Source organism: Kwoniella shandongensis, chromosome 1 (assembly GCF_008629635.2).
Source record: "Kwoniella shandongensis chromosome 1, complete sequence".
Classification (NCBI taxonomy): Eukaryota; Fungi; Basidiomycota; class Tremellomycetes; order Tremellales; family Cryptococcaceae; genus Kwoniella; species Kwoniella shandongensis.
Window position 1 is genome coordinate 822,153 of NC_089287.1, and position 17,763 is coordinate 839,915.

General features: G+C 49.6%; 7 protein-coding genes across 7 annotated transcripts; 5 read left to right on the forward strand and 2 right to left on the reverse strand.

The window, feature by feature from the left end:
- Nucleotides 1-485: 485 nt before the first annotated feature.
- Nucleotides 486-2,512, forward strand: CI109_100290 (uncharacterized protein; the record flags this gene model as incomplete). Its single annotated transcript, XM_065966749.1, has 12 exons — nucleotides 486-497; nucleotides 554-673; nucleotides 749-1,036; nucleotides 1,106-1,164; nucleotides 1,234-1,268; nucleotides 1,331-1,474; nucleotides 1,530-1,564; nucleotides 1,655-1,756; nucleotides 1,823-1,881; nucleotides 1,967-2,174; nucleotides 2,296-2,398; nucleotides 2,460-2,512. 12 exons carry the CDS (start codon nucleotides 486-488, stop codon nucleotides 2,510-2,512), a joined length of 1,218 nt encoding a protein of 405 aa, XP_065822821.1.
- A 443-nt stretch (nucleotides 2,513-2,955) lies between these two features.
- Nucleotides 2,956-6,681, reverse strand: CI109_100291 (uncharacterized protein; the record flags this gene model as incomplete). The annotated part of the gene is made up of 6 exons (XM_032003045.1): nucleotides 2,956-5,115; nucleotides 5,177-5,718; nucleotides 5,781-5,920; nucleotides 5,986-6,116; nucleotides 6,192-6,607; nucleotides 6,675-6,681. The coding sequence occupies 6 exons, from the start codon at nucleotides 6,679-6,681 to the stop codon at nucleotides 2,956-2,958; spliced, it is 3,396 nt and encodes a 1,131-aa protein (XP_031862852.1).
- Nucleotides 6,682-7,622: 941 nt separating this feature from the next.
- Nucleotides 7,623-9,388, forward strand: CI109_100292 (uncharacterized protein; the record flags this gene model as incomplete). Its single annotated transcript, XM_032003044.1, has 3 exons — nucleotides 7,623-8,579; nucleotides 8,650-9,243; nucleotides 9,329-9,388. The coding sequence occupies 3 exons, from the start codon at nucleotides 7,623-7,625 to the stop codon at nucleotides 9,386-9,388; spliced, it is 1,611 nt and encodes a 536-aa protein (XP_031862851.1).
- Nucleotides 9,389-9,622: 234 nt separating this feature from the next.
- On the reverse strand, nucleotides 9,623-10,885 carry CI109_100293 (uncharacterized protein; the record flags this gene model as incomplete). The annotated part of the gene is made up of 2 exons (XM_032003043.1): nucleotides 9,623-10,323; nucleotides 10,402-10,885. The coding sequence occupies 2 exons, from the start codon at nucleotides 10,883-10,885 to the stop codon at nucleotides 9,623-9,625; spliced, it is 1,185 nt and encodes a 394-aa protein (XP_031862850.1).
- Nucleotides 10,886-11,566: 681 nt separating this feature from the next.
- CI109_100294 (60S ribosomal protein uL16) lies at nucleotides 11,567-12,481 on the forward strand (the record flags this gene model as incomplete). Its single annotated transcript, XM_032003042.1, has 4 exons — nucleotides 11,567-11,613; nucleotides 11,702-12,046; nucleotides 12,156-12,357; nucleotides 12,425-12,481. 4 exons carry the CDS (start codon nucleotides 11,567-11,569, stop codon nucleotides 12,479-12,481), a joined length of 651 nt encoding a protein of 216 aa, XP_031862849.1.
- Nucleotides 12,482-13,073: 592 nt separating this feature from the next.
- Nucleotides 13,074-15,105, forward strand: CI109_100295 (uncharacterized protein; the record flags this gene model as incomplete). Its single annotated transcript, XM_032003041.1, has 3 exons — nucleotides 13,074-13,865; nucleotides 13,952-14,199; nucleotides 14,274-15,105. The coding sequence occupies 3 exons, from the start codon at nucleotides 13,074-13,076 to the stop codon at nucleotides 15,103-15,105; spliced, it is 1,872 nt and encodes a 623-aa protein (XP_031862848.1).
- A 524-nt stretch (nucleotides 15,106-15,629) lies between these two features.
- Nucleotides 15,630-17,486, forward strand: CI109_100296 (uncharacterized protein; the record flags this gene model as incomplete). The annotated part of the gene is made up of 3 exons (XM_032003040.1): nucleotides 15,630-16,178; nucleotides 16,274-16,569; nucleotides 16,682-17,486. The coding sequence occupies 3 exons, from the start codon at nucleotides 15,630-15,632 to the stop codon at nucleotides 17,484-17,486; spliced, it is 1,650 nt and encodes a 549-aa protein (XP_031862847.1).
- Nucleotides 17,487-17,763: the final 277 nt, after the last annotated feature.

Here is a 17,763-nt window from a genome sequence, read left to right on the forward strand (position 1 = left end):
GGATTGCGGGCTACGTTGGATATCGAATACAACAGTTGCTATTGCTGTCGCTGTCACTTACAAACTCGTCTTCGCACCGACTACCCGATCGTCTTGGACTCTCGACACTCATCACCCTCCTCCTCGCGTCTCTATCCCAACCCGTTCCGAGTCCAAGTCAAATACGTCGAGCCGCACGCAATCAAAGCTCACTTATCGAGTCAAAGGATCTACAACTATCGCGTCGAATGACGACGAGCTGTTGGGCAACTCTTGGGCGTTCGATCACTCCTCACGGATACATGAAACTCCCTTTCCTTTCATGATTAGGTGAGTGGTGATCTTGCATCATTGCTCGTGATTTGCTAGAAAGAGAAAGGGTTCGGTCGATCGATTTACTGATAGTTCGATTGCTGTTGCAGATTGACCTTATCGCGATAGACTATAACATATATTTAACAGACAGCTAGATCTCACTTGCACTTACACTCACACTTTCAGCCAAGATGTGTCGTTTCGTGAGTGTCGTATCACTACAACATGACAGGGCACTGCTAACAATGCTTGCCTTTAGCTCATATACAAAGGCACTGAGCCTATCCAACTCTCACACCTCGTTACTCGTCCCAAACATAGTATCATCAACCAAGCATTTCAGTCCAAACTTCGAATGCCGAGCAGTCGACCTATGAACGCGAGTCTTGCCGCTGTATCTTGTCCCCTCTTCCCTATCTGGGCGCTGACTTTATACCTTATTCGTGGACTCTAGGCCGACGGTTTCGGTATAGGATGGTACGATCCCCTCCCCGCACCTGCCAGCACCGTTCTCCCTCGACCGACCAATACTCCCGCGCCTAAAGGAGCAGAAGAACAAGTCCCCGTCCACTCGTCTCACAGTCAAGCATACGTTGCTGTACCTGAAAATGATCCGACTCAAGATATCGAGGAAGACCCAGAGGCGGCGTTGGACAAGGCCGCGATCAAGTTGTTGAAAGAGCGAGAGATGGAGAGGGAGTTGGAGAATCAGAGACCGTGCTTGTTCAAATCAATCTCCCCTGTAAGTAGGATCTCTCTGGTTTCACTGTATCCTGACGAAGAATCTGTGCTGATTTTCGATTTATGGTAGGCTTGGAGCAATGCTAATCTCACACGACTTGCGGAGAAGATCCGAAGTGCTCTGGTCTTGTACGTACATCGAGATGTCACTCGGCTGGACTACAGTAATAGCTAGCTAACCCATGTACTTGATCGCAGTGCCCACGTTCGAGCATCAACAATGGCCGGTGCACGTACGCTCCCCTGCTTTCCTTACACTTGATTGTGGTCAACTGATGTGATTTTGCAATCGCAGCGAGCGAGGACAACTGTCACCCGTGGATGTTCGACAAATTCATGTGGATGCACAACGGCGAGATCAACGGATTCACAAAGATCAAGCGGGCTGTGCAACAGTCCTTACCCGAGGAGCTGTTCCTGTATCCTCAAGGTAATACAGGTCAGTCAACCATTTCCTTATTTGGATCGGACAACAGCTGAGATGCATCGTGTAGATTCCGAATGGGCTTTCATGATTTTCTTGTCCAAAGTGAGTCTTGATATCTTCGTTGTGCTTCCGCTTGCAGTTGGACCTGTGCACGGTGATATATGTTTGCTGACGGAACCTCCTGCGATGCAGCTCAAAGACCCCCACGCTCGATCATTCACCCACGTTGAGCTTCGAAACGCAATGTCCGAGACAATATCTTCCCTTAACAAGCTATTCAAAGAGGCTGGCATGGTGGGTGGACACCTGACTCCATCCTCTCGTCACAGGCTGATAAGCTGACTCTGCTTTGGTATTCAGACCGGCCCCAGCTTGTTGAACTTTGCCGTGACGGACGGTGAGACCGTGATTGTGACTCGGTGAGTAGATCAGATGTCTGTGAAACCCTCTGCCGGCATATGCGAGTCGTACAGTCCTTCTCTGATGACTCTGGTCCCCTCACAGATACATCTCATCCCGAACATCTGAAGCTGCATCCCTATTCTTCTCCTCTGGTACATCGTTCGACGAGTATCAAGGTGGAGGGTTGTACCGAATGACCAAAGCTGACAAGAGGGAGAATATCATCATGATCGCGAGTGAACCGTTGACTTTTGAGCGAAGCGATTGGATGGAGGTGAAGACGAACACGATGTTGGTGATCACTCCAAAGGTGAGTGAAACGTGCTATGCTTCTGCTGTGGTCCTCTTATGTTTGTCGCTGTCGGGCGACATTCAAGTGGAAAGCGCAGAAAGCACAAACCGACTGAGCTAATGTCCGTTTGTCGTCGCAGATGAACCTGCTTCAAGTCCCGATCATCGACGAGTTCTGGGTCCCACCCCAAGATCCAGCGAGTCATACTCGTTCGACCGACTTTGCCATCGAAATGGGATTCGGTGAGTAGAGCTCCTTCTCGTTGATGTAATAACCTAGCTGATATGCTGTCCACCTTTACAGGACATGGTTTCGCCGAGGCTGTTACTGGAAACGAAGCGGTTGCAGTGGCATGATCGTGACGCGCTAGTATCATCGTCACCACCACCGCCAACAATCATCGCTCAATATCGCCTTTTTCGCATTTTTGCCTCTTTGCATGTGCATATGTATCGCGTATGTACCATATCATCATCCTCATAATCTCTTAGCATCGCTCGCCATTCGAAACTATCTCCCAACTTTGTTCGTACTACCATGCATTGTATACCGGTCTGAATCTGACATCTACCAATATCACAATGCGATACAACGTCTTGTTCATGAGTCATGCACACATCTTATCTTATCTTGATTAAGCATGGATTGGATCAATTTTAGCTTCAGTAAACCACTACTGCTCATACCGTTTCCGAGTTTGGAAAACCCAACATACATGAATCTGATCAATGTAATCCAAAAGAAACCCAAAAAGGAATACTACTATAAATTGATCGCTTCCTTGATATCCTCAATATTACTAAACCACCATCCCCTCACGTCTTACGATCCTAACGGGACTAGGGCCACCTCTCCTCACTGCTCCATTATTGCCGTTCCCACCTACAATCACACCTTCTTCATTATCTGTATCTTCCCCTTCACGACTTGTCAGATCACTCTCGCTCAATAGATCTTCTTCGTCCGGTTGCAGTTGGGCCGATCTAGGTGGTGGTGTATGAGGCGATACGGTGTTATTGGCGGAGTCGATTTGGTCTGCCTTGGTCGTTGTTGTAGATGTGTATGATGAAGTACGAGGTGCTTGAGTAGGCGTGATGACACCTCCGTCTCGCCCCGTCCCCTTTCCTGAGGATCTCCCTTCTTCTAACAAATTGCCGTTCAATTCATGTCCAGCTCGAGCCGTGTCGCCTACCGGACCTTCGCGTCCTGCTAATAACCAAGCCATGACCCTATCTTCGGGACTTGGTCGATCTTGCTCACTATCCGAGCGAGAGGGCGAGGGAGGGACCCCGTATTGTGTAAGAATGGCACAGAGAAGGAGTTGACATTCTCTTGCGGTTGTGGCATGATCAAGTAGGTGTCGAAGGGGTACAAGATCTCGAAGTAAAATCGAAGGTTCTGCGGTCTTCTCGTCGTTGGCGACTGGCGGTGCGACCGATGACGGATGACTATCCAGATTCGTGGAATTCCCCTCGACAGGCGAAGAAGTCTTTCCGTTGAAAACTTCTGCTCCTCTCACCGTCCGTGTTTCCAGGTCTGACGAACTCCTGTCCACTGATCCGGCTCCTTGCGTTTCACTTGGTTCCTCTACATCAGATATGTCCCCCTCGTTGGCAGTCATGAAGCTCGCCGCCTCGCTTGTCGCTGATACGATCCTTGGTCTCTCCAGCGTCTCCTCTGGCGTACTCAATTTTCGTGGCGGAGTACTTGTGGCGGGTGGGGGAGGTATGATCTCCGAGCCTTCTCCGGAAGGTATTGCTGGAGGTAATCGTGCATTGAAATTGCTTTCATCCTGTACCTCCACTTCCTGAGTTGGAGGCACAATCCTGGCTTGCTCCAACGCCAATCCTTTGCCTTCACCGTCTTCGTCTGTTCTGGAGTAATTATCTCCCTTGGCAGCTGCTTCGTGGATTGGCGGAGCGGGAGAAACTTCCCGCTTGGACCCCGAAGTAGTGGAAGATTTGGTATCCGAAGGTGCAGTTGCTTTCGATCTTGGTTTCTTCAACCTCTGTTTATCTCTTGTCGACTCCATTATATCAATGTCATCAATCACCGGCGCCTGCTTCACATGTTGACTCGACCCACTTCGAGGCAAAATCGCATTCAACGAATTCAATCTCGTATGCGAGCTCGAGCTCGATAGTGGCGTGTTTGGATTCGTACTTTTACTTTTGGAAGACCCTTTCACTCGCGCCATAACAAACGATTTGAAACCCTTTCCGCTCTTCCCTGTAAGAGGAGGTTGTTCGAAATCGTCCTCCTGCAAGGTTGAGGGAGGCGGTGGCGGGAGGCCAGGTGGTTCGGTCGAGTTGAAGAAGTCTGCCAGTTCTTGGGCTTCCGTCTTCTTTCTGTTAGCCGTCGCTATTGCAGAATCCTCTCCTTGAGCTGAATGCTCTCGAGATCGAATCGGTCGATCGATGTTGGGCGAAGAGCCTGCCGACGGGACCTTGAGAGGAGAAGGCACTCGTTTCGTGGGTGGGGGTGGAGGTGGAGTACCCAACACCACCGCTGGGACTGTGCGTCTTAACGGAGCTTGAGGCGATCTGGCAGGAGAACCACTCGACTCGGATGGAGATGCACCAAACGCCTCGTCTTCCGCCAATAGTTCCAACAAACTCTGCTTATTACCCTTATTCTTCATCGCGAACGGATCGTCCTCATCTCTCTTCTCATCAATCGTAGCCGCTGGACGAGCTAAAAGCTTCCTTTGTGCGAACTCGCTCCGAGCACGATCATCAACTGAGTTGACATCCGGGGACCCATTTGACGGCGATGACGTTACCGATCGTGGCGGAGTGGAGCGTGCAAGGAACTCTGCAGCATCAGGTAACGCTGGAACTGGATTTGCGCGAACGATGGCGTTACTTTGTGGTCGATCAGATCGAGTTGAGCCGGCTCGAGATCTGCCTGCCAGGCGATCAACTGGTGAGTCGTTCTGTCTTTTTCGTCCGCCAGCCGCCTGGATATAGCTTTATCATCAGCTGGGTGTGTTACGTAGGACTTGGAGAAATTCAGCTTACGTCGAAGTTCCTCAGGCGACTCGGTGTCAAGCTGACCCTCATCGTCTCACCACTCTTCACCAACGCATCGAATTCATCCTGAGCATCTTGCGGTGATTGTCCTTCCTCTCCATCTTCACCGTCGTACGTATCATTGGAGGCACCGAGTATAGATCGAGTATTGACACTGATGACGCTTTCGTTTCGCTCGTGGTTCTGCGTACTACTATGAGTATAGCTGTGGAGCAAGTTCTTTGCTGGGGATATCTTCTTGCTCAAATTGGACGGCTTGCGAACTATTCCACCTGCTATCCCACCAGATCGTGTGGTTTCGATAGAAGTACGAGCGTTCTCGAAGCCGATAGGTGGGGAGGAAGTCACTCCTCTGGACGTTTTGATCGATCCATCATGGTGCACGAGGGAGGTTTTGGAGTCATGAGGAGAGCCAGAAATGACGGGTGAAGAAGCTCTACCACCTATCCGGAGGTCTGGGGAAGCTCGAGAGGGTGTCGAGCGTTTGGACCGGGAGGCTGTCCGGATGACATTTTCCAGTTCGTCTTTTACTGGGTAAGTAGAACAACTGTCAGCTGGTCCTTTGAGTTACAGAAAGAAGGCTCCAGCTCACCTTTCATTCGCTTGAACAGCCCCCAGATAGTTTCATCTTCGCAAAGAGCTGTATACAGGTGTTGCGGCTCGGCGATTGTGATTCCAGAATCTCGAGCGATCACTCGAGCTAATTGCGACAAGACATGTTCGCAGACGTGCCTACGGTGGACGCATAAACATCAGTCATAGAATATCGTATATGTACCGAGAGCCGCTGAACTCACTCGATGATGGCAGTGATCCACAAACCAGCCGGCTCGACAGTCTCCTCGGAGATGTCGCCACCTGCTCTCTTCCAAGCTGCCATCAACTCTTCTTCCTTTTTCTCCTCTTCTGCATCTTGAGGGGCTAATGTCTAGATCAGTGATGGGTAATGCGGTCAGCTTGACTTCGAGATAGTACCATTTGACAACGACGGATGCTGACTTACCGACAAAGCTACACATTTCACCCTCAGAAGATCCACTGCCTGACTAAGGGGGAACGCTCTATCTCCCACTGTACCAGGACCTTTACCATCCGGTGGAAAACCTCTACTACCTTTCGCTCTTCCGTCTTGCCAACTTCTCAACTCCACTTCGGCCTCGGCGACAGCAGACCGTCCAAGCGCTCTGACACCCGTACTTTCTCCTGCACCAGGACCCGTGCCTGTAGAGAAGACTGCGGATATACCTTCACGACGGAGATCGTTGGGGTTGATGGATTGTGATGCTGAGATGAGTGAGACGAGAAGTTCGTCGAGCAGTAAGTTGAGATGTGTGAGGGAAGCCGGAGAGAGAGTAGTAGGCCGGAGATCGGAAATCAAGGCATTGGCAGATAGGGATGAGAGGTAGGCGGGAGTAGAGCCTGACAGGGAGAGTCAGTACATGGTACCTGATGAAGTCCTGTGGAGAGAGTAGGAAGCAGTACTCACTCGGCATCGTTGTAAGAGTGATAGGGTGGAGGTCAGAAACGGTGGGTACAATGAGATGGTCGGAAAAGTTTGTGATGGTCGTGAAAGTTTGTACTCTTGCTCTAGTTGGTTGCTAAGCGACGGAGGCGGCGAGGTTATCGTGTTGAGCGTAGGTCTATCTTTGAAGTGGTATCAACAACCTTCCGGAATCAATCTACCACCTGTGGTATGAATTAAGTTGAATGGGTATCAGTGGACCACGATCAAAGAAATAGAGAAAACGAAATGAGAAAGGAGATCCAAATTGCCATTGGTCATATGAAAGGAAGGCGAGTAGATATGTAGATGGGGCGTCTGTTGTGAAGGAAAGCATGATGTGCACATACCTCGGCCCGAAAGGAAAGCTCATCAACGCTCAGACCTCCTTTGTTCCTCTCTGACTCTTGTCTCCTTTAACGACCCAGACCTTGCTCTCTTCCCTGCACTTTCGCTTTGTCCGGGTGCTCTCTCGCCTTACTGATCTGCCTTACAATGCTACCACTACCCGTGTCGATCTTCTGCCTTGATTCTAATGTGTATGGACGAAGAAAGTGAGACGAACAATGAGATTTCTATGAGAGACAGTGTCAAGCTGAAACGCGAGGGTACAATAAGAACAATGGGTTTGTATCACTCACTACTAATATTCCAGGAACAGACCCGCTCATCCGCCGGCACTATCTAAGACATACGTTCGGAATTACCCTTTAGAGTAAATTATACCATGTCAGATCTTCGGCGCTTCTTGAGGCTCAGATAAGGAACGTAAACTGACTTCCAGATTGACATCACGTGACGTAGCTCTTCGATGCGATGTTGTCTTTGTGACGAGAGCGCGATTATATTGTTCGACATGTATCAACTTACGTCAACCACTATATATCTGAGTCCGCAACTTCAACCTCTACTCCTCCTCCTCCTCCGCTTGCGATGCCTCCTCGACCCCGACTCCCTCCTCTTCCCCCATCATCAAAATGGTCCACCCACTTCCCCGCACGATACCTCCCCGTCTCTCCAGACAAAAACACCATTCGCAAAACCTTTGGTCGAGTCTTGGTCACCAACCCTTCTTTGGCTGATAAGTTTGTCCGAGCGATGGGGATCAGAGAAGGGGAGGTGATTGTGGAGAATTATGCAGGGGTAGGAGGATTGACAAGGAGTTTGTTGAGTGGTGGTGATGCTGTTGGCGAGGCGAAGAAGTGGATCGAGTCTCAGTCGAGTGTGGAGGGAGGTTCTGGAGAGAGCAGTCCAAAGACGAAGACAGCCAAGTCTTTCCCAAGGTGGATCGATGATATAGCACCATCTGGAAACGGAGCGAAGAAATCGAATGCCCAACCAGTGACCGCTGAGCAGCCCGAGTCTACCGACATCACGCTGGTCCGACCGAAGCTCGTCTTGGCTAGCGAAGGATCTGCTGAACTCATCACGAGGGCTTACGACTATCCCGCTTCTTCTCTCACACCATCTGTCAAATTCACCATCCAAGAACAGCTCAAAGGCAATCTCATCAACTCCGATCTCACAGGAACGACCTATCACGCTGTGCCGGTCGCACAATCATCCCACGATCCTTCTTTGTTATTATCCCACTCGACAGTATACATATGGCCGACATTACCTGCTTTACTCTCCGATCCGCTAGTCTCACCCCACTTGGAGGTGTATGATCCTGCCGCTCCACCTGGTCCACAAGCGACTAAACGACCTTGGGACGCGGAACCTCCCAAGATCACCATGGTGTGTCAGGTTCCGGATTCACCGATTGGAGAACAACTGGTGGCGCAGTGGGTAGGAAGTGCGGTTGGCGATCTGGGTCAGGAGAGGACTTGGGTCTGGCAATGGGGTCGAGTGCGAATGGCTTTGTTGGTCGGCAAATCGCTTTATGATGTGAGTCTTTTTTGAGCTACTCTACTCGCCGCATCCCGTGTATACAGTAGCTGACACGCCTTCAACGCAGCGAATCATGGCGAAACCTGGCGATCTAATCCATTGCAAATTATCCATCCTTTCCCAAGCATTGTTCGACATCACCCCTCTACCGCCTTACCATCACGTCAGAAACGTCGACAAGCAATCCAAAATAACCACCGATCGTCCCGTCAAGCCATCGTCCAAAGTCCCCAAATCATCAATTCCACCCGTCGGTCTTCCCCCTTCCAACCCCTTACAAATCCCTGTCGACCTTCCCAAAACCACGACTTACCCAACCGACTTCTTCCCACTGCCTAAAACAGCTACATCTGGTCCATTACCCCGACCTACCCTCTTGGGACTCATGATGACGCCGAAACGGGAATCGCCTATCCTAGCTTCTCAAAAGGATGCATGGGATTACGTGATGCGACGACTTTTCGTGAGAGATACTTTGACACTAGGAGAAGGGTTTTCGAACCTTTCGTTTGGAGCGGCCAGTCTGTTACCCATCATAGAGAGTGAGACGGACGAATATAGAGGTATACCAGTGGACAGGAGGCGGGTGGTGAGGGAGTTGGAGGTGGAAGAGTGGGCGAGGATAGTAGATGTGTTTGATAAGTGGCCCTTCAAGCCAGATGTGAGTGACATGCTTTGTCTCCTAACAGGGACTGGGGTCGATGAGATTTCGTGGGATTACACTGACACGACGTGCGCTGTCGCAGAATCTCATCTTGGATAGCTCGAACAACGAGGAATTCAGTCGAGAGGTGGGACAGGACTAAGCGCGTTTTCGGAACGGAACGAAGGGCGGAAAACGTGTGAGCCAAGAAGCCAAACCACACAAGGCGAATGAGAAGATTACAAAATGTGCATTGAAAGACGTTCCAAACGACTCAGCACTAGACGCCATATACCCAGCAGATTCATACCCAGCACATGTTTGCCCTCTACATCATCATTATCATATCATCATCATATCATATTATATATCATGAACCTATACAACAATGCATTCCCTACTCTTTCCCATTCTCCTTCTCTTTCAACCATGTTCTTATACCCGTACTTCCCATTTTGAGCTCTTTCAACTTGCCTTCCTCCCTCTCTTCACCCAACTCCAACCCTTCTTTATCGGCAATGACATCGACGACGTACAATTCCAGTTCTTCTAAATTCTTCTCTTTACGTATTTTGTTAACGTATATCCCGCCGCTGTACGTTTCGCGAGAAACGACGAGGGCTTGTATATTTGGGTCGTAGCCTGTTGGTCCTAAAGCGTCCTGGATCTCCCCAGCTGCAATGAAAGGACGTGTATCCGTATCCAGAGTCTCACCGGCCGGAGTTGCGTTGGTATCGTCGTCATCGAACCCTTGAGTCGCTTTGACTCTCCCTCCTAATCTACTCAGGAACCGCTGTACACCCTCCAATCTCTCCTCGAGAGACTGTACCAACTCCGCATGTGTCTTGCTTCCCAAGAGACGATCCGCCATTAAGCCCACTATCAGCTTTTCGCCCGTGAGGACGTATGCGAGATGAAGTAATAGTTTGTGAGCAGCATGGAGGTGGTCGAACGTCCCTCCGAGAGCTACGATGGGATGTGGTGGGCGTGGAGGAGGGGGTTGATATGGCTGAACAGGGGGAAGCGATGGTGAAGGGAGTGTAGGGTTTGGAAGGGAGGAAAGGAGAGAGGCGATGTTGGCTGAGAGAGATGATTCGACTAAAGTGGATAGATGATCAATTTCATCGTAATGCCAATGATCAAAACGAATCCTGTTGAACATGTGATAGTACTCACCCCCTTCTAGCATTATCACCTGATAATCATCCCCCTTTTCACCCCGAAACAACTTTTCTTCCCAATCACCTGATTCTCCATCAAAATGCACTTCTGTATCCATGACCACTCTCTCCGCTCTCCATTGCGCGCTAGCTAACGCCGCATACACTTTACCCAAAAACAATTGGAATTGTGTGAAATATTCCTGAGGCGACGATCGGATATGTGAATATAACTGAACATGATCTTGAAGTTCTGCGGTGATAGCTTGCGACGAAGAAGATGAAGATGAAGAGGATGGTTCTGGTTCTGAATTAGAGAAACGTGAGGTTGATGTTGAGGGTAAGGGTGGTGTCGTGAATACTATTGTAAATGATTTGGTTGCTCCCGATGTGAGCGTGTTGCTGATGATCGCTAAGAGCGGGGCTGGAGAATGGAGCAGGAAGGGGGTGAATGGTAAGACCAGGATAGCATGGTCCTTCAAGGTGATAGTCTCGGACATGGTGACGGGTGACGAGCTAGCGTAGCTAATCAAGTAGACCTTCTTGATACTATATTCAGCGATGAGTTATGCATCCTCGCTGGACATAACCGGTAGCTCGTCAACCGAAAGCAAGTACAACACACGGAATCAAAAGCACCCCCATCGATGTGGAGACTCCGCACCACAGATGCCACATCGCATATGAACGAAATTCCGACCAAACTCCGTTCTTCTCCCTTTCTTGATCAGCCGTTTTTGGTACGGTGGAGTGGTAATACACCGTACACCGCGTGAGTGACTGAGTCAGCCTTTGGTGAGTTTGGTACGGTGCACTCCGTTCTGGTGCATTGGCAAGGGGATGGTGCTTTGTCATTATCAATCATTTTAGTTGCCTTTAGTGTTTCTTTCTCTTCTTCAACGATTTACTAACCTATAACACAGAGTGAGTGATCTTCAAAGCTTATGGACAGTGCAGCGTAGAGCGACGACATGGACACAACAAGATTGAAAGGGATAGATTGGATCGGTGCATGGGATTAGAGGGAAGATGGGAAGAAGGAAATTCAAGAGGCAAATCGAGGATGGTCAATCATGGATGGGAGGGAGTTGTGATTATGGGGACGATGAGGAGGAGGATGGACAACGAGACGATATGCTGGGACAGTTCGCTGACGCCGTACACTACCACAGTTAGTCAAGATGGGTCGTCGTCCCGCTCGTTGCTACAGGTATTGCAAGAACAAGCCGTGAGTCTAGTTCTTTTGTTTGATGAATCATCACTGCAAGCGTCTTCCTTCGTATGACATGGGACACTGACTCCTCATCCACCACCAGTTTCCCCAAGTCGAGGTACAACCGAGGTGTTCCCGACGCCAAGATCCGAATTTATGATCTCGGTCGAAAGAGGGCTTCCGTCGATGACTTCCCCTTCTGCTGTCATCTCGTCTCTGACGAGTACGAGCAACTCTCCTCCGAGGCTCTCGAAGCCGCTCGTATCTGCGCCAACAAGTACATTGTCAAGACCGCAGGAAAGGAAGCTTTCCACATGAGAGTCCGAGTCCACCCCTTCCACATTGTCAGGATCAACAAGATGTTGTCCTGCGCTGGTGCCGATAGGTTGCAGCAGGGTATGCGAGGTGCTTGGGGTAAGCCTTACGGTTGTGTTGCTCGAGTCAACATGTGAGTTTGCATTCTCTCTTTGTGGACCATGATCCTTTTGCCGCTTGCGGCGCCTGCATCTCGCCCCGCCCCGTCGACATTGCGCTGACGCTTATGTCTCCTTTCACAGCGGACAAGTCATCATGTCTATCCGATGCAAGGACTCCAACAAGGCCGTCATCATGGAAGCTCTCCGACGTGCTCGATACAAGTTCCCCGGACGACAAAAGATCATCGTCTCCAAGAAGTGGGGTTTCACCCCTCTCGACCGTGCCCAGTACGAGGCCCTCAAGGCCGACAAGCAGGTCATCAACGACGGTGCTTACGTCCAGGTGAGTGGAGTGTTCCCCTTCACTCTCGTTGAATGGCCCGCTGACGTTTTCCCTCCACTCCTCGCAGTTCCTCAAGCCCAAGGGCAAGCTCCTCCAAAACCTCCGAACCGCTCAGCGTGCTTAAGTGGTGGCGTAGATGTAGGACTAGTCTTTGTACAGGGTTGACGGGCATGGATATGCATCGCCTTTGATACGATTGTCTGTGAGGTCGCAGATGTGGTCGACTGGTCCAAGAAGAGAAGCAAGCCGGATTATTCAGCCATGACACAGAGTCTGTTGCAGAAGTCCAGATAGTGGTTTTGACGACGTTTACGGTCTCAATGGCGCAATTGCAATGATGGCTGGACTATTGTCGCAGTACCCCTGGTCCTTGCGTAGACTTGCGTAGACATCCCGCTGCCTGAGCAGTTCGAACATGATCTGTGTTTCGTGAACGAGTGAGAATGAGGTAGCTTCTGATGGAGGGCATCCGCGGCATGAACGCCTAATGTTTCGGTTTTTTTGTTTATTTCAACGCGCCTGCCTAAATTTCGAGCTCCGACCTCCACTTGTCAGGTTCACCCAACTATCTTCTGGGGTTACAACAACAATACAAAAGGTCACTCAGAGTCAGCTCGTCCCGACATATACTATACATCATCATCGCTCCCTCGCCACTGGTCGAACCTCTTCTCTGCTGAGTGAAGATCCCGCCTGGGGTGAACGCTCTTGAAACCATGCTCAGTTATCGTAATCCTGACGGGACAATCAATGTCCAAGCGACTCTACAAAATATCACTCAACGACGTAACGAGACGACATTCTCAACCAGACCTCTTCCGCCAGCCTCAGTCGGTCTACCGTATAACGGCACTTCTTCTTCGTCGGCATCTGTCGGTATGAGTGTCGCTAGTGGGTCCCGAGGTCCAACTGCTGGTGTGTACCAACCTCGACAACAAATACAAGCTGGATCTGGATTTCCCAACACCGGTGCGACAACGACGAATACCAATCATCCACCTACCACTGCGTATCAACCTCGGCCTTATACCGCTCGACATCAAAATCAAAACGGGGGCGGGGGTGGACCTCCTCCTCCCTTGCTAACAAATCAAGGAGGGACCAAGAGAGGCAAGAACAGGAACAAGAATAAGAACAAGAATCTTACGCCTGAACAATTAGCGGAGAAACAAGCTCGTCTAGATCAAGCTGAACAAAATCGACTTCGGAATCTCGAGCGTAAAGAAGAGAGAGCGAGATTCGAAGAGGCTATGCGAGCCAAGAAACTTGCTAAACAAAGAGAGGTAGAGGAAAGGCTTAAGCTGATAGAAGAGGAGAAGCGATTCGAAGAGGAGAAAAAGAGGGAAGAAGAGAGGAAGAAGATAGAATTGGAGGAATGGGAGAAGAAAGCGCCGTATTATACGCCGATGCCGGATGCGAAGAAGGGTTGGAAGGATCTGCCAGATGAGTTGTTGCAGAAGGTCGTAGACTATGCGGTGAAGAAGCATGCGTTGTTAACGGTGAACAAGGTGAGTAGAGTGTATTCAGCTGCTCTGGTACACTATCGGCTGTCTTACCAACAGCTGACAGATGGGCACCTTTTTCCGTCACCCAGAAAACATGTTACATAACTGGACCTATCATCTACAAGACCTTCCTCGAGACTAACGAACGAGCAGAAGATGATTGGGACGGCAAAGACCCAACAAACCCGCCCTTTTCGAAAAAGTACAATGCGGGCGATCTGTTCTCAGGATTGGAGCACGATGAGCTGTCGCCAGAGGCGCCATTTGGGAGGGAATTGAAAATGAAATTCTTGACAAATGTTACGAAGATCTATGAGAGGACTTGGCAGGCGTGGAGGTGAGCCTTGTGTTCTTTCTTCTGGCACTCGCAATCCGGCCAAGCACTGACTTTGTCCTTTCCCATTCTGACAGGAGTGATTCAAAGACACCCGTTTCTGCTTCTCTTGAAGCCGCTGCCAAGGCGGGCATCGTTGTCTTCCCCCGAGTGGAGAAGCTCGTCTTGCACCATAGCTGGGGTGATCTGCCAGAAAACGATCCGGATGGAGACGCAACCTTGAGTGTTGCCTTGGCAGCTGTGACACGACCTAAATCGATGTGTTGGACGACACCCTTCCGTATCGAATGGCTCGAAAGAGGCGCATCATTACCTCGTACCGACCTTCGATTTGCTCCAACTCCGTCTACAGATCCACTCGGGGGGGATTTCTGGGTTCCCGAAGAAGTGTGTCATCATACAAACACGACAAATACCTATCCCTTGATCTGTTATGGGACGCTGAATCGACTAGATTACTGGGAAGGACCTTACCGAGGAGATCACCCAGAAACATCAGTCAACGAATTATCGATGCGTGAACGTGCCGCACTATTATTGAAATTAATCCGATTCGCGCATCCGGAATCATTTGACGAATCGTTCCGAGCGACATTATCGAAGGAAGCTTTAGCAAGACGAGAAGCTACCATATGGGAATTCTCCCAGATATGGATAAACGAAGTGGAGGGAGAAGAAGATGGAGAAGTGTGGAGGAGACTCGATCAATATGATAGAGTGGGAAATACCAAAGTGATGAAGAAGTTGGTCTTGGAGGGATTACCGAAAGGTATGGATAAGAAGAGATTTAGGTTTGAGGAGTTTGATAAGAAGGGTAGGACGAAAATGAAGAAGTGTAAGTCGTGTGGTGAGAGGATGCCTATCAATACGGAGGATGATAGTTGTGCTTCGGATATGGACTCTGAATGATGAAGATGTAGGATGGACTAGGCGTCTGTACATCATTGTATATACATTGCATAGCAAAGGTAAAGTATCAGGAAGCGTGATTTTCCAGTGATGTAACTTGTACATAACATGCCACGGAGAACCCACCTGTCTTTTGACATACTGAGCGTTCAGGTAAACACTGCAACCCAGGTGAGGATATTCTCTCTCGACGGATGACATGACGAAGACTCAATTCGTCTTGAAGTCCCACGACTATGCATGACCTGTTATCATCCACCACCTTGCCTCTCTATATATTTGCTGGATCGGACACCGGCTTCAGCGAGAACATTACCTGCGGTGATCGCCGGTTTTGCCACCCTACCGGTTTGTTGACGACCAAGTTATCGCATCCACCTACAACAGCATTGTGAAGTAGGGGAAATGTTCACTTGGCTCGCACCTCTTGATCATCTAGGGATCTCATTCACAGAGTGGGTAGTCCGTCTTCTCTTCGCTCTGAAATCACGCCCGAATCTCATTTGTCTCCAGTGTGATCATCGATGCCATACAGTTATGTCGTCGATCCTCGCAACAACGCTAGCAACCCCTCCTCCTCCTCTTCGACCTCGAACCAATCTGGTAATCCGATAACATCCTCGTCCCGTCCTGAAATATGGCCCACAACTCCTCTCATGAAAGCCAAAGCAGCTGAAAGACACCGAATCGCAGAAGCACAACGGAACGAAGCGCACCGCCAAGCGATCTTGAATCTACGAAGACAGGAATACCTAGAAGCGGAATCCGAAGCTGCAATACGGTTGATGGAAGAGCGTGATGAGCGAGAAAGACGAGAGAAGGAGGAGGAAGAGAGAAGGATACGTGTTATGCTGGAAGAAATTGGGAAGAAACAGGAAGAAGAGAGACGGAAATGGGAACAAGATGAAAGGATGAGGAAGGAGAAGATGGAGAGAGAAGAGTGGGAGAGGGGTGTACCGTACTATACACCTGTAATAGGGGCTAGAGTGGGGTTTAGGGATTTGCCATTGGAGGTGCTCAGGAAGGTTGTAGGCTATAGTGAGAAGAGATATCCGTATTTGATATTGTGCAAGGTGAGTCGCATCTCGTGTTACTCACTCCTTTCACAAGCTAGGCCGAGTCAGTTCGAAACGAGCATGGAAAATATACTGACAGATGCTCATTGCAGGAAACATGCCTAATCGCTGGACCTCTGATCTATGAGGAAGTGCTAGGGGCTACAACGGGACCACACATCGTGAATGACGAAACGGGAGACCATGATGACCCTATCGAGAAGAGAGGCGCCAAGGCATCATCGTCTCCATTTGCATCGGATACTAGCAAGTTTGGAATTGGAGGTGTAACCTTAGGCTTGGAGCATTTTGAGCCAAGTGAGAAAGTGCCACTGGGTCGTGAACTCAAATTGCAGTTTCTGAGCGGGGTGAGAAGTATAGTGGAGCAAAAGTGGTGGTCAAATCCAGGGTGAGTGGGTATGTCAACCGCTCCATCAGAGACATGAGCTGGCGACCTGAAGGGTTAAAAACGGTGTGAGCATTGTATATCGATGCTGATTAGCCTGATTTTGACCGTCTAGACCCGGATGGGCCGAGTGGAATGTGTTCTCACTTGCCAAAGCTCGAGAAGACAATATCGTCGTCTTTCCCAATCTCGATCGGATGGTCCTCAACCAGCGTTGGGTTTCAGACCCTGCGACCCATCTCAGACCGAAACAGACATCCACCCCGACTGTCAAGTCGGCTGACAAGTCCAATCAACATCTTACCCTAGCGGCTGTTTCTCGTCCGAAGTACTTTTGCTGGTGGACGCCTTTCCATCTCCATGATCTTCAAGATGGGACACTGCTCCAGACGGAACTGCTCTTCGCCCGACAGCTCGATTCAGGAAACGCGCAGAGACACGTACCTCTGGCGGTCTGTCATCATCAGACAATGGCGACTTCTCTCCCACTTGTATGTTATGGGACTTTGAACCGCGTCGATTTTTGGCATCCGTCCGAAGAAGGGGTTTACTATCATTCCCAAACGTCGATTGGGCAATTGGAAATACGACAAAGAGCCAACGTTATCCTCAAAATCTTACGAATCTCACATCCTGAACTTGTCAGTCCAGACGAGTTTTCACTAGAAGAGCTAGAAAGGAGAGGAAAGACGAGATGGGAATTCTCACAGATTGGTTCCGACAACTCTTATGACGTTTCGAGCGACGAAGAAGAGGATGGAGGGTTGGACTGGTGGGAGATGTGTGAGAGGGTGAAAGAGATGGTTTTGGAAGGTGTGCCGGAGATGAAAGGTAGAATCAAGTTCGAAGAGGAGAATGAAGAGTTGGACAAATGTGGGAGTTGTGGGATGTCAATACCATTTGATGAGGAGGCATGTTAACTCGTTCGACAAGATAGTTGTAGCACATCGCAATGTGTATTGTATCAGCGTGTATGCATATATGTCACTTTCTTGACGCGTTCATCTTGACTCTCACATCAGCTATGGAGAATAAATTGGTGCTGATATCATCAAACCCTCTTGTTCCTGACGATCAAGAGATTTGATCCCCGCACTTCGGCCGATTGCAGTAGAATCTTACCCTGAGAAGGCTTATCTGACATGGTTAACTTTTCCCATCTACGATACACTTTTTGTCTGTATTCGTATCGATTAT